The following is a 15,244-nucleotide window of genomic DNA, read 5'->3' as shown; positions in this document are numbered from 1 at the left end:
GGCTAAGTGAAGCAGAGACTAAGCCACGGAGAAAACACCAGGTGACAACAGGGGCAGAGACTGAAGTGCTGCATCTGTAAACCAAGGCATGCCGAGCAGTGCCAGCAGCCACCGCAGTGAGGAGGTAGGCCAGGAAGGGTTCCTCCCAGAGCCTTTGGAGCAAGCAGGGGCCCACCGGGGCCTTGGCTGAAGACCGCTGGCTTCCATCTGCCGTGGAAGCCTCCCAGCCTGTGCTACTGCGTTCCCAAAGTCCCAGAAAACCAACACGCTGACCCGGCACTGGAACGAGTGGTCCCTTCAATGGATCCTGAAAGAGACAGGGAATTCCTGGGTGGCCAAGCCGCCACTCCCCAGCTCACGCTGCAGTTTCCATCAACTTCAAAGGATGAATCAGACTTGGCAAAGGGAGCTATTAAAAAAGGACAACACGAAACTCCCCAAGATCACAGCTGTGAGCTGGATGCACACCCGTAATCCCAGCAACTCACGAGCCTGAGGCAGGAGGATCGCAAGTTCAAGGCCAGCCTTAGCACTTAGCGGGACCCTCCTCTTAAAATAAAAAAATTAAAAAAGGGCTGGGGATGTAGCTTAGTGGTAGAGCACCCCTGGGTTCAGTCCCCAGTACCACACACACACAATTACAGCTATGTGATATTCTAAAACTGACTGGGCCTCCAACGCCAGCCAAGCATTGAGCCACTGCTTCTTGCACATTAATTTATTGAATCCCCATGAGGTCAGGGGGTCCTATTCCACTCCCATTTAACAGAGGGGGGACCCGAAGCCACAGAGCTTTTAACCTGGCTGCTCCAGGGAGCAAGTGGTGGGGCAGAGTGTGAACCCAGGAAGCCTGGCTCCCAGCCCTGGTCCTCACAGTCCCCCAAGAATGCTTGGCCATGAGTAAAAGTCAGAAGGAAACCCACTGGTCGCAAGTAGGCGTGGTGTGTGTTCTTAGCGTTTTTAATGTTTTTGTTTTGTTTTGTTGTTTTCTCAAAAAGAAACCAAAGGAGAAAGGGGGGAATGAAGGAGCCACACGCTCAGGCCTCAGGCAGGGGCACTGAGGACTCGTTGGCTGCATGGGTGCTACCATGCGCAGCCCAAGCAGGGAAGGCTTGGCATGAGTGCCGTGGGCCTCAGGGGAGGCGCAGACTGCAGAGGGACTCGAGGCCCAAGCAGGGGTTTCCTTGCCTGGCCAGCAGCCAGTGGTCAAGGCAGCTGCAGATATGCCGGTGTCATCGGTGCAAGAGAGGCCGGTCGTGGGGGAGGCTGCAGCTGACGGTAAACCTGGGGAAAGGGAGCCATCAAGTCTGCACAGTTTCTAAACTTTTTCTTTTAAAGTTCTTGTAAAAGACAATAGGCAGTGGAAGGGGAAACCCCAAGGCTCAGCAGGGATCCTGGGACCAGGGGTTCAGCAACAGAGGGCCAGCTCCGGGACAGGGGAGCCTGTATCAAGCTCCACAGTGGCAGCTTTCCCTGGCTCCGGGCCTGTATCAAGCTCCACAGTGGCAGCTTTCCCTGGAGGGAGGGGAGCCCATGCCCACCCCAGCCTGGGTAAGGGCAGCAGACAAGGGGGCAGACAGGGCACTGGGATGACCCAGCCACACAGACACCTCAGGCACCTTCAGAAGCCGAGGGCTTTGTCCATCGATTGTGGTCATGGCCACATGGCCACCATGAGGGGAATTAGGGCTAAAACCAGATGCACTGGAAACATCCAGGCGGCAAACTCACCCAGAAGGGGGAGGCCCAACGGGGTAGGGGGAGGAGAAGGAGGAGTTTCAGCTGTTGCCCAGACACAGGCAGGAGCCCAAGGAGGAAGCCAAGGGGCTTGGCCGGGGGATCCTGAGGTTCATGGATGTTAGGGTGGTCAGAGCCAAGGAATCCCTGATTATATGGGCTGTGGACACTACAGGTAGGGCAAGGGAGGGGAGAGCTGGTGGGCAGGGTGTGGGAGAACTCCAGGTGGGGACACATGCACCCCTCATGCACTTTAAAAGTGGGGGCCACACGGCTCCTGGCCAACAGGAGCAATGAATTCCCTGACTACAGTAATTGGTTAAGAGCCATAAGAAACAATAGTAATCCCAGCAAGTCGGGAGGCTGAGGCAGGAGGATCACAAGTTTGAGGCCAGCCTCAGCAACTTAACAAGGTCCTCTCTCAAAAAATAAAAAAGGCTGGGGATGTAGTTCAGTGGTATAGCACCCCTGGATTCAATCCCCACTGCTGAAAAAAAATTTTAAATTAAAATTTAAAAAGGGTTGATGATGTAGCTCAGTGGTACAGGGCCCTTGGATTCAATCTCCAGTCTGTGCAAGAGAAAGGGGAGAGAGAGAGCTACCTTCCTCCCAAAAGGGGGCACACTAAGTCCTCTGCTGTGGATGCTCTTTCCCACTGGACTTACTGGAGCTGCTGTGGCCACACTGCCACCACCAGGGATGAACTACTTGAGGATAAGGACAACACAGAGAGAAAGTGGCTTAAGAAAAATAGAAATAAGGGCTGGGGATGTGTAGCTCAGTGGTAGGGTATATGCTTAGCATCCAAGAGACCCAAGGTTCAGTCCTCAGCACCAAAATAAAAGAAAGGGAAAGAAAGCACAGATGGCATCCTTTCATTTCCTAGATCTAGCCATACCTGAAGCTGATCTTTTTTTTTTTTTTCAGTTTCAGGAGCCAAATAATTCCCCTTTTGTTTATGCCAATTCTGTCGCAAGTGCCAGAAGATGCAACCTAGGATGCTGACCAATATCATAGCTCAGGAGAAATACTATGCACAGGTTCCACTGTCACTCTGTTGGGACCCTACACCACATACTGTCTTCCCCTTAGCTTGACACATAATGTGGGTCCAGTACCTGTTTCCTCACAGATGCCACCCTACCTGGTCTCCCAGGACCCTCTCACTGGGTGGTCCTCCTGGCATTACTCTTAGGCAGCTAACTAACAAACGTCTTTCCTAAGAGGATTTTGCAGGAAGAGGGAGAGGAATGGAGGAAGGACAGAGGAGAAGCTCAAATGACCACACAGCAATCTAAAAATGAAAGTCTGTCCCCAGGACCCCCTCCCTGAATCCATTTGACCTGGGAAGAAGCACTGGGACATGGGAGCATCCAGGCCAGAGCCGTCTGCCCATGAAAAGCAAAACCCCAAATAAATCGCAGGGGGTTGACAGACGAGCGCCTCGCCGGAGCTTTTCTACCTTGACCCAGTCCATTCTTTGCGCCCAACTCGGTCTTCCAGAATTGCCCAAGCTGGTCCAGAAAACAGTGCCTGGGAGCCAGGAACAGAGACAGCTAGGAGTCCGGAGGCCCGGCCTTCGGAGGCTCCCAGGTGCCGCCTCGGTAGACTTCAGAGCAGGGGCAGTTCAGGCTCGCTGCCACCCAACGCCCGCCACAGCGCCTTTAAATAGAACCTCCTCTCGGGGACAAACACATTCCACGCGCTTTTAAAGACGCCCCAGCATGACCTGGCCGGCGGCCTGCGCTCCCCCAGTAATTTTTCCGGTCTTGGCCCGATTCTGGAAATAATATTAATAGCTCGGTAGGACCTTACGGTGTGCAAAATGCTTTATGGCCTTAAAAGGCAAGGGACTCTTACTGCTCCCACTCTCCAGATGAGAAGGGTGCGGACAGGGAGGTCCTAGGCGACAAGGCCGCCTAGTGGGTCTCCACGTGCCCGCCTCTTTCGCCAGGTGTGCGGGCGCCAGCAGCCCCCAGGTGTCCCGGGGGCGGGCTCCTCGCTCACTCCCGGGTCTTACACAACTGGGCAGGAACGCGCCCCCGTGCAGCCCGTGCCAGCGGCAAGTCCGGGTCCCACCGACGTCTCCAGCCCAACGGGCAGGAAGAGGGGACCCCACCTGGCGACGCCCCCTGGAGGCTGGCGCGCTCGCGGGCCGTTCTCCTGGGAGTCTAACGCGCCCCCGTTCCCACCTGGGCTGGGACCTCGGACCCCCGCGGCGGCCAAGGGCTGACTTTCCCCTTGTCTTAAAGATAAAAGGACGGCAGGGGCTCGTTTTCCCCTCGCGGCGTTAGAGCGGGCGGGGAGCGCGGCGGCGCGGCTCCCTTTCCTGGAAGTCGGGCTCCCGCGCATCCCCGGACCTGCGCCCGGGGCCGGGGACACCGGCTCGGGGGCGCCGGGGGACGTTCTGCGCTCGGCGGCTGAGACGGCGCCTGCTCTGGGACCCGGCGCGCGGGATCGGGCTCCGCGGGGCCCGCGCGAAGGGCCGGGCCCACCCCCGCCGCCCACCCGGCCCGGGGCGCGGCGCTCACAGTTTGAACATGCCCTCCAGGTCCTTGACGAGGCGGCGGCTGAACGCGGGGAACTCGGCGTAGGGGTTGAAGACCCTGCAGCGGCGGGGCCGCGCCGCGCCCTCGTTGATGTCCAGCCGCCGGCTCAGCTGGGCGCTCAGCTCCGCGTCGGCGCTGGCCGGGGGCGCTCGGGCGGGCGGCTCGGGCTCCGGCTGGGGCTCGGGCTCGGGCTCGGGCTGCGGCCCCGGGGCGGGCAGGGCGAGGGGCGCAGGCTGGGGGCCGCCCGGGCCGCCTTCCTCAGCTTCCTCGAGCCGCAGCCGGCGCTGCAGCTTGCGCGCCAGCTCCTCGCTGGCCATGGTGGCCGATCCGGGACGCGGGAGCGCTGGGCCAGGCACGGGGACCGGGCGGGCGGCGCGCTCCTCGCAGGCTCGTGGCTCGGCGACACTCCGCCAGGACGGCCGGGCGCGGCGGTTGGGAGGAACCGCGGAGGCGGGGCGGGCAGGGCGGAGCCGCGGGTTTAAGGAGGCGCGGTGCCCGGGACCCTCAGCGGGGCGGGAGGCGCCGGGCGTCGGCGCGGCCGGCCGGCTGCGCCGCTCTTCTCTCCGTGGCCAGGGCGGCCAGGCTGACCGCCCCCCAGCTTCGCTTCGGCAGGAACCCCGGGAGCGACTCTGACCCTGCTGCCAGCGTCTGCTCCTGGGGAGCCCCGGACCCTGTGGTCCCCGCGAAACGGTCCGGTCGCGATTTTCCCGACCGTTCGTTCCTAGTCCCCCTGAAGTGTCCCGGGCTGAGGAGCTCGCGGCTTGGACAGACTAGGGGGAGGGGAGACCAGCACTCCTGGTGACACCACGTGCCCCCACCTGCCCGAGGTCCTGGAGCAGGCGGCGCCACAGGGAGCGGGGGCGGGAGAGCTGGTTTTCACTCACTCACCGTGGGGCTGGCGGGAGCTCGAAGGTGGACCGCTGCCTAGCGCGCCTAGCAAGCCCGCCACACACAACCCAAAACAAGGCCAGGCGCGGTGCAGTACGACCTGTAACCCCAGCCACTCGGGAGGCTGAGGCAGGAGGATCTCAAGTTCGAGGCCAGCTTCAGCAGGTTAATTAAGCGAGATCCCATCTCAGAAAATCAAAAGAGCTGACATATAGTTAAGTGGCAAGTACCCCTGGGATCAGTCGCCAGTAAAAAAAAAAAAAAAAGCCTCACTGAAAAGCAGTTTTTCCAAAACATACTAAAAATATTAAAAGCAAAATAAACAGAAAGAACAAACGCCGATTCCCCTGGAGGTAAGAGACCAGCGCGGCGCAGGGGCTCTGGAGCTCTTTTGCTTATTTATTTTGTTTTATTTTGGGTGAAACACACAAGAAGAAAAGGGAAAAACTTGAAAATAAGCAACATTCTAAACAAGAGGGTAAAAACAAAGACAGTCGTCATTCTCCCCAAGGAACGCCGAGGCTCCTGGGGTTGCATCAGCCAAGCACTAAACAGAATCATGTAAACACACAGGGCGACTCAACTCAACCCTGGCGGGCTGAGCACATGTCCGTGCCGCTTTTGGGCCTGGATACCTAAGACAGGGACCAGCCTCTGCCATGTGCATCCTTTATGGCACGCTGGGGACAAAGAGGCTGGGGGGCACATGTGCCTGTAATTAAAATGTTATTTGGGGGGGCTGCAGAGAGCAGCTCAGGGGTAGAGCCACGTGCTTAGCATGCATCAGAACCTGAGCTGAATCTCCAGCACCCACCCCTACCAAAAGTGTTATTAAAAACAAAAAGTCGGGGCACACACCTGTAATCCCAGCGCCTAGGAAGATGGCAAGTTCAAAGTTAGCCTCAGCAATTTAGTGAGGCCCTAATAAATTTAGCGAGACCCTGTCTCAAAATGAAATATAAAAGGGCTTGGGATGTGGCTCAGTGTTTAAGTGCTCCTGGGTTCGATTCCTAGGACTAAAAAAAAAAAAAAAAAAAAAAGGTCAGGAAAAATAAGTTTTTAAAATAAATATAGCATACACATACTTTTAACATCCTAACTAAATAACTTGTGTAAAACAGGTTTTGTGCATGAAATGGACAAATCTGCAATTCTTGACCTGATGGAGACAACCAGAAGGTTTGCTTTGTTGCCACATCTGTTTTGAGCATTTTATTTGACATACTTGACCAAAATGGTTTTTTTTTTTTTTTTAATTTTAGACTCTCTCAACAAGAAACTCGGCATGAGTAGGCAATAGCATTTTTAACATTTACACGCTAAAATTGCCACCTGCTCACATTAAAGGAGCTCTTCCTTCTCTTTCAATTTCCAAACATAATGTTAAAAATTCTTAAATGAGAGTGGATGTTGAACTGGATACCACTCAATGGCACATCGCCTGCAAGGGGCAGAGATCAAGGACTATGTCCACCAGGCAAACCCCAGCCTCCCTGCTGCTGATAAAGTGGTGGTAGACAGGACACCCCCTAAGCTGTGCCCCACCCCCGACAGCAATGGTTCACCAGGCAACACCAGGACACCCCTGGGAATGAACTCTTAGTGTGTCACTAGTGACCACTCCAGGTGGCCAGAGTCATGGCCATGCCAGACACCGCCCCCCCACCAGGGGCACCCCTTCTCTAGTGTCCAGCTGTGTGCCTGACGAGGAACTAAGCAAGATCCCTGAGAATGGATCAAGATCACTATTTCTGTGCAAGTATGACCTGTATTTTGTAACATAAGCTTCATCATCTAAGACAAAACCAAAAGGACCAAATTATTCACAGTTCACAATATCTTTTTCAAAATTTGTAAATATATTTTTTAAAATCTTTTTTTCCCTGAATTTCCTGTAATGAATATGTAGAACTGTAATAATCAGAAAATAAACACCATCGTTTGCAATGAAGAAGTACCCGATGGTGGACTTCCTGTTGACAGTGTGTCTTGTGTGAGCCCATGAACTCATTTATTGCACTAATGTTCTTTTGGTGTGGTTAAAGGAGGTCCTGCCTTTCCTAGGGAAAATCAAATCACTGGTTTAATTCTAAGACTTCTTGTTCAGTTCTACCGCCGTGTAACCCACCATCCACAAACTTCCTGGCTTCAGAACAACCTATACTTGGCTCACAGATGTGCACGGGGGCAGATCTAGGTAGGAAATCTCTCCTGGAGTCCACTTCACAAAAGCAGGGGCAGCTCCCAGGCTGGGCTCAGGAGTCCCCTGAAGACTTGGTTCTCACGAGTCCGGGGCCTGATGCTGGCCGACATGGGGCCCCTCCTTGGGGCTGCTGGCTGAAGTGCCTGGACAGGACTCAGAGCTTCGTGGGGTCTGTTACACCAAGGAAACAACACAGGTGAAAAACCCTTCATACCTGTTACAAGGAGGTTCCTGGAGGGTGGCATGCCAAGAAAGGTCATGGAAGCACTTCCCCCCCACACACACCTCCCCCGTGCACCGCTCCATCTCTATCCTTTATAATCTCCTTTAATAAACAAATAGGCTTTTTTTTTTTTTTTTTTTTTTGTACCGGGGATTGAACTCAGGGGCACTCAACCGCTGAGCCACATCCCCAGTCATTTTTTATATTTTATTTAGAGACAGGGTCTCACTGAGTTGCTTAAGGCCTTGCTCAGTTGCTGAGGCTGGCTTTGAACTTGAAAGCCTCCTGCCTAATCCTCCCAAACTGCTGGGATTACAGGCGTGCGCCACCGCCCAGCAACAAATAGATATTTTTTAAAAATCTATTGCTCTGAACCAGCACAATGGTGCATGCCTGTGATCCCAGCAACTCAGGAGGCCGAGGGAGGAGGATCGCAAGTTCCAGGCCAGCCTCAGCAACTTAGCAAGGCCCTAACTCAAAATAAAACATAGAAAAGGACTTCAGCGTATAGTTTAGTGGTAGAGCACTTGACTAGGATGTGTGAGCTCTGAGTTTGATCCCTAGCACTGCAAAAATTTAAAAAAAAAAAAAAAAAAAAAATTAAAAAAAAATATTCTCCTGCTTCATCAAGAACATTCTTGAGCAAAAATGGAAATCTGCCTCACCACCCCACCCCCCGCCCATCGCCCATCGCTTGGAATCCAACCCAGCAGTGCTAGGCAATTCCCTTGGCCTTGTTTTTTTGTTTTGTTTTGTTTTTTAATACAGGTTCTCACTGAATTTCTTACAGCCTCTCTTAAGTTGCTGAGACTGGCTTTGAACTTTCGATGCTTCTGCCTCAGCCTCCAGAGCCACTGGGAATATAGGCATGCACCACTACACCCAACTGTGGACCTCTTTTTAAGGATCTGGGTAGCTCATATTTCCTCCCCCCCCCCCCTCTCTCTTTCGTGCTGGAATTGAATCCAGGGCTTCATGCATGCTAGGCAAGCAATCTACCACTGAGCTACATCCCCAGTCCTTTTTAACTTAATTTTGCCAGGTGCATTGGTGCATGCCTATAATCCCAGTAACTTGGGAGGCTGGGACAAGAGGATGGCAAGTTCAAGACCAGCTTTAGCAATTTAGCAATATCCTCAGCAACTTGGCAAGACCCTGTCTCAAAACAAAATAAAAAGGGCTGAGGCTGTAGCTCATTGGCAAGGCACCCCAGGGTTCAATCCCCAGTATTGGGGGGGAGTTCAATTGAAGAGTGTTAGTGTAGTCAGTCGGGTGAGGGGGCTGCGGGGGCCTGCAACAGGCAGAAGAGGTCTGAGCTTCTGTAACGTCCTGGGTTTTGATCTGGTTGGCGACTGTATGCGTGGTTCACTTTGCACAATGACATCAAGCAAGAATCTCACGTTCTGTGTGCTTTTCTGTATCTATGTCTGTGTAGTTTTACAATCTGACCGCAGATTAAAAACACACCCGCCCCCCACCTGTCGCCATCTAGACCCAATTATCAGAAGTTTCTCCTCATTCCTGCCTACTGTGTAACAGAGTAGCTGCCCACTAAAGCTAGCTAGGAATGCACAAAACCCTCCCTTCCCAGAACTCCCTAGTCCCAAGTTACAGGGGAAGGTCACACTTGGAAGTTTTCTTGCCAGAAACACTGACCACAACAAAAATCAACACGGGCTGCTAAATGAACACGGAAGCTTTACTCATTGATGTCTTGTTTAGATCCATTGCGCTGCAGCTCTCCCTGACCTAGGTCAAGGAGATAAGCTGTGCACAGCCCACACTCTGAAGAGGCTACTCTCCAAAACTCTTGAAAGCTGAGGCACCTCCCTGCTGGTGCCCACATTCCTTCCCTCGAAAAATCACAGCGGCTGGGGTCGTGGCTCAGTGGCAGAGCACTCGCCTAGCATGTGTGAAGCACTGGGTTCAAGTCTCAGCACCGCATATAAATAAATGAATAAAATAAAGGTCTATCAACAACTAAAAAAAAAAGTTTAAAAAAATCACACAAAATATTCACCCTTAGGGTTAAGGGTGATGTGACCATTGAGGGCACAAGCCAACCATCTTCCAACAATGCCCACCTATTACCAATAAAGATCTTCTTTGTTCTTTTGCCTCTCAGTCACTGACTCTCTGGGATGGCAGCAAACTGCACCTTGCGGTTACAACATGATTTGGACCTCCTTCCACTGAAGGCAGGTCTGTGCCCATTCCTTGAACCTGCCGGGGCTCTTGTGGCTGGTGGACCAGAAGCTTATGGTGGAGATGGGACTAGGCCACTTCTGAGACTAAGTCGTAAGAAGGACAGAGCCCCACCTTGCCTGTAAGGACACGCATTTGGAACCCTGAACCACCTTGCGCGGAGCCTGATTGCTTGAAGGTTGTCAAGCTCAGGCAGCACAGGTGGGGCTCCAGCCAACGGCCCAGAGGAACCTGTCTTTTGACCAGCCCCCACCCCCACCCGGGGTGCCACACCTGTGAGTAAAGTCATCTTGGAAGGAGACCATCTGTCTCCACCTCCACGTCCCAGCCATTAGGATCACTCCAGACATCAAGTCACCCCAGCTAAGGCCCAAGACATCCTACAGCAGAGAGGAGCCACCTTGCCTGTGTCCAGACTCCTGACCCAGAAAGCCCAAGAGCATCAGGAGATAGTGGTGGCTGTTTAACCCACAACATTTGTGTTTTCTTTAATTGTGTCAACTAAACATAAAAAAACTTACCATCCAGCTATTTTAAGTGTGCAGTTCAGTAGTGTTAAGTACTTTCACACTGCTGCTCAGCAGATCTCCAGGACTCTCCCATCTTGCATCACGGAAACAACACCCCTCCCCCTCCCCTGGCCCTGGCAACCTGTTTGCTACCTCTGCCTCCAGGTAGCTCATGTGAGTGGAATCCTGCGGCGCCTGTCCTCTCGTGTCTGGCTGACCACTTAGCGTAATGTCCTCGAGATCCGGCTTTGTAGGAGTGTCGGGGCTCCCCTCCTTTCTAAGGTTGGGTAACATTCAGTGTCTCTATGTGCCACATGTAGTCGACCCAGTCATCCCCGGTGGACACTGGCTGCCTCCACCTGCTGGCTGTTGTGGCTAGGGCTGCTGAGAACAGGTCACACCACTGAATTTTGAGTTTGTGTGTTGTTAAACCACAACACATAGCTGAAACAGTATTATGCCTCAATAAAAGTTTATTAAAAGAAAATGACTATGCTAGGCGCAGTGGCGCATGCCTATAATCCCAGCTGTTCCCGAGGCTCAGATGGGAGGATCCCCAGTTCCAAGCCAGCTGGGCAACTCAGCAAGACCCTGTCTCAAAATAAGTGGAGAGGGCTGGGATGCAGCTCAGTGGTACAGCACCCCCAGGTTCCATCCCCAGTACTGGGGGAGGGGGAGAGAAAAGAAAATAACTACACTATTTAAAAGTGTCACTAAGCAAAGCATTCCTTCACAGATCAGGGAACACAGACCACGCTCAGGCAATGCAGCCCTGTGATTGCGTCTTTGAAAAAGCAATATCTGCTTTGCGCCTGATGCTACCGCACCGAGGCAAACTGGAGAGAGAGGCTGCTGAGGTCTGGGGCAGCCCAAATCTATCTAAGTACGAAGACTAAAGAAGAGGGAGATTTACCATTACTCTGGTGAATATGTTATCAACCTTCACCTTGTAAGAAAAAAATATGTATTTTAGAACTATAAATGATACCATGTAGAACTATATATAAGGCCTTACCCACCTGCATGTAAAGTAGAACCATAGAATATGCACGTAACTCTGCATAAAGAAGAGGGTGGGGCAAGGTTGGGACCATTGTGACAAAATGAATTTCTCCCACTAAATAACAGGAAACCGTCAGTTGTATTTATTAGTGAACCAGGTGTCCCCCCCCAACCCCACTGCACCCAGGGCCTCACATAGGCTAGGAAAGCACTGAGTTCCATCTCTGGCCTTTTCTGTTTTTTATTTTGAGACACAGTTTTGCTAAGTTGCATACGGCCTCACTAAATCATCTAAGCTTGACTTCAAACTCGTCATCCTCCTGCCTCAGCCTCCAGAGTAGCTGGGATTATAGGCCTGTACACCACACCTGGCTTCATCGTTTTAAGTGGCTTTTCCCTTATAACTAATGATGCTGTTCAGTTTTTCATGTCTCTATTAACCAATAGAGACATAAAAATCTTTGACCCTTTTCTGCTGGGTTGTGTGTCTTCATATTGAATTGTAAAAGTTCCTCATATATTCTGGATAGGAGTCCCTTGCCAGACATATATATTATGTATATTTGCTCCCAGTCTGTGTCTAACCTTTTAAATTTTTCTTGGTGTCTTCTGAAGCTCATGTTTGTTTTTATTCAATAAAATATTCCATAGAGCCAGGTGTGGTGGTTCATGCCTGCAAATCCCAGTGACTTGGGAGGCTGAGACAAGAGGATAGCTAGTTCGAGGTCAACCTCAGCAACTTTTGAGAACCTGCCTCAAAACAAAAAATAAAAAAGGCCTGGGGATGTAGCTCTGTGATAGAGCACCCCTGGATTCAATCTCCAGTACTGCAAAAACGAATAAATAAAATAAAATACCCCAAAGAGGGAGCACCTCAGTGCAGGGATGCGATTTATACGCCCGGGTAGTTGGGTATCTCTCAGAAACTGGAATAAAACAAACTGCCTTGATACAAACCATGTGACATCGGAACTCCTGCCTGGTATTAAAAGCTTCCACATCCTGGGCAGGCAGGTCAAGGGCCCGAGAAGGTAACAGCCTCTGGCTCCTTTCCAGAAGGGTACTGGCCTGTGGAGATCTGCACCCATCTGGAGGAGCAGCCCCAGGCTGCCCCAGGCTGGCTGCTGCAGCGAAGAACCTGGTTACAGGGCCTCTCAACCACCCTCTCCCCTGGTTGTGAACAGGGACGGACAGTGCTCACCTCAGGGCAGTCTGATTTAGTTCTCAGAATCTCCTGAGGCTTGGAGGACAGACAATCCTGCTGTGCCCGAGAGGGAGACAGACACAGGAGCGGTGCTGTTGGGTGGTAAGAGTTGGTGCGCGGATTGAACCCAGGGCCATGCTACCCCCTGAAACACATCCCCAGCCCTTTTTTGTATTTTATTTAGAGAGAAGGTCTCGCGGAGTTGCTTAAGGACTCGCTAAGTTGCTGAGGTTGACTTTGAACTTGAGATCCTCCTGCCTCAGCCTCCCGAGCTGCTGGGATTACAGGAGTGTGCCACCTCGCACTCTTCACCACCCAGTTCTCTGCCTGCCACCAGGGCCCCCTCTAGGGCCTCGGCAGGGATTCCTCACACCCCAGGTACTGAAGCACTCTAGCTATGAGAGATCATATCACAAGGGTAGGCCGTATGATGTGTATGGTAGACAGCGTCCTCCACAACCCACTAGAGGCCAAGAGGCTGAGCTGGGGTCCTCCCTGTGCTTTAGGGCTTTGGACAGACTCGTAAGAGATACCTTCTTCTCACCTCTACCTCCAGGGTGCTTCCTCTCTCCAGCGGTTGTGGCTACCAGCAGGCAGGAGTGGGCCCACGGGCAGGTGCCATTTGGGCCCCTATCCCCTGCAGCACCCTGGCGTCTGACTGGGACTTGTTGGCAGACCCGAAGGCTGCAGGTGACTCCTGAGGGACATGAGAACAAAGCTGGCAGCATGGGGGCATTTGGACTTCCTGCTGCTCTGGACTCCATAACACCTGCAGATTCTTCCAGAATGGTTTTTAATACAAAAACCCAAAATATACAGGAATATAAAGGAAGCCAAATATATTGATATATTGAGATACAAAATTCACTGTGTGTATGCACACTTGTCTATTTTCTCTTTTCTTTTTAAAATTCTGGCGCTGGGAATGGGACCCAGCACCTGGCCATGCTAAATGCCTGCCTTACCACAGAGCTCACCTGCAGCCCCGAGAAAACATTCCTGACCGTGTGCAGGACGTGATGCTCCTGGTCAGCACATTCCCAACGGCTCCAATAGCGTCACTAGTCTCAAGACGGAATAAGAAAAATGGTGTTTGCAGATATCCGCAGCAGGAGCCACCAGGCTGCTCACGCGGCCAGCTGAGGCAATGCCACTGGACTAGCGATGATAAGAGCAGTCAGTTTCCTCATGCAAGCGCATGAGCCCATGGGACTCTGTCACAGTGGCCCGGAGGTCCACGGACTCAAGAGGAAGGCAACAACCAAACAGCAGCCACGGGACTCCACACCCCTTGGGAGGGTCCACTCCACACCACGCCCAGCATTGGGCTCCTTCCATAGCAGGAAGGGGCTGGAGGCCGGCCCTTAGCTTCCCCAAAGTCACCTGGGAAGGGACACCTGGTTAGGCCCAGGGACTTCAGAGCCACCAGCTCAACATAGGCTGGCTGGTGTGCAGCAGCCCGCTCCTGTCTCTGCCCTGGCTGCCTCCCACAGTGTCCCGCCTGAGGACACCAGCGGAATCCAGGCCAGACCTGATTCCCCAGGTGTTGGTGGAGGAGGTCCCCTCTCCTCTGAGGGACAGTTCCACACCTGGTCTCCAAAAAGAGCTGACCTGCAGTTGGCCTGGAGCCACAGCCTGGCAGGACAGCCTGCTCCATGTCAATGAACAGCAACTACTATGGGGACCCTGTCTGAATGGTCCCCATTTCCCTGAGTCTGGGGCTCTGGAGAACTAACATCCCTCTTGGCATACGGCTTGAAGGTCATTCACTCTAAGCCCCTCCTTCCACCTCTGGGGTTCCTGTCTCTTATCATCCTATCACCTGGGGAAGCTGGGGGGATCATGTGTCACCACCGTAATCACAATGAGCCTCCTGGCCTGCTCTCTTCTCAGAAAGGAGGGCAGAGGAGGGGGGTCTCTCCTGGCCAGGCACCTGCGGGCGCTTCAGGGCCCACTTCTTTGTGTTGTTTGCTTTACAACTAAAGGGAAAGGCAAAAGGCGAGGATTTATTTCATGTCCCCTTTCGCCCCTGTTGGGAATGACAGGGGGACCTGGCCTACACCAACAGGGAGCATTTCAGTGTCAGGAGGGACAGGGAGCCTTGCCAGGGAGATGGCCTGAGGCAAAGGCCCAGGAGGTGACAAGAAGTGGGAGGAGGGAGGAGAGCCAAGATTCTGCTCCTGCCTGTCACACCTGTGAGGATGACACTGTCCCTCATAGTGGGAAGCCTCTGTCCCACACTCGATTATGCCTGATACATTTGAGCAACGTGGGGGTGTGGGGAAGACAAAGGCAGGAAGAATTGATGAGTATGGCAGTGAAATGCATATTGCCCTTGACCTTGCCTCCCTGTTCACAGCGGCTGGAGTGCAGGCTGAGCCTAGGCAGGGATCAATCCCCAGCACCAAAACAAAAGCATTCATGTTTACACGAATGGACACTCAGGATAAAATGATAATAATAGGCCCTCCCACCCGTAATGGAAGGGCTCAGTTACCCACAGGTACTCTGAGAGTGGGTGCATTTGAAATCACTTCATTGTTGTGCTTTATACTTTTTTCCTGAAGTTACCCTGCAGTTCCCTGGTTTTCTTTTCCTCTCATTGGTGATAATGAGCGGGCATTTTTCCCCCTTTCACAAGTAAGTTTAATGTTATGCCACTAGTCATTACCTTAAATTAAAAAACAAATTGGTGGAAGGGGCAGGGCTCAGTGGTACAGCACC

General features: G+C 52.7%; 1 protein-coding gene across 2 annotated transcripts in view; it reads right to left on the bottom strand.

Annotated features, from left to right (window-relative positions):
• Positions 1-13,907, bottom strand: part of EFHD1 (EF-hand domain family member D1) — a 46,733-nt gene extending 32,826 nt beyond the window's left edge. Inside the window, exon 1 of one of the 2 annotated variants that reach the window (XM_079135364.1) lies at positions 13,498-13,907. In XM_079135364.1, coding sequence (XP_078991490.1) covers positions 13,498-13,517 — 20 coding nt within the window. In that variant the 5' untranslated portion in view covers positions 13,518-13,907. Of the gene's footprint in view, positions 1-4,268; positions 4,730-13,497 lie in introns of those variants that run through there. The other variant, XM_079135363.1, reaches the window with a different exon arrangement.
• Positions 13,908-15,244: the final 1,337 nt, after the last annotated feature.

Source organism: Sciurus vulgaris, assembly GCF_902686455.1.
Source record: "Sciurus vulgaris genome assembly, chromosome: 3".
Lineage (NCBI taxonomy): Eukaryota > Metazoa > Chordata > Mammalia > Rodentia > Sciuridae > Sciurus > Sciurus vulgaris.
The sequence above is the reverse complement of the archived record's forward strand: the minus strand, read 5'-3'. Positions and strand labels throughout refer to the sequence as shown.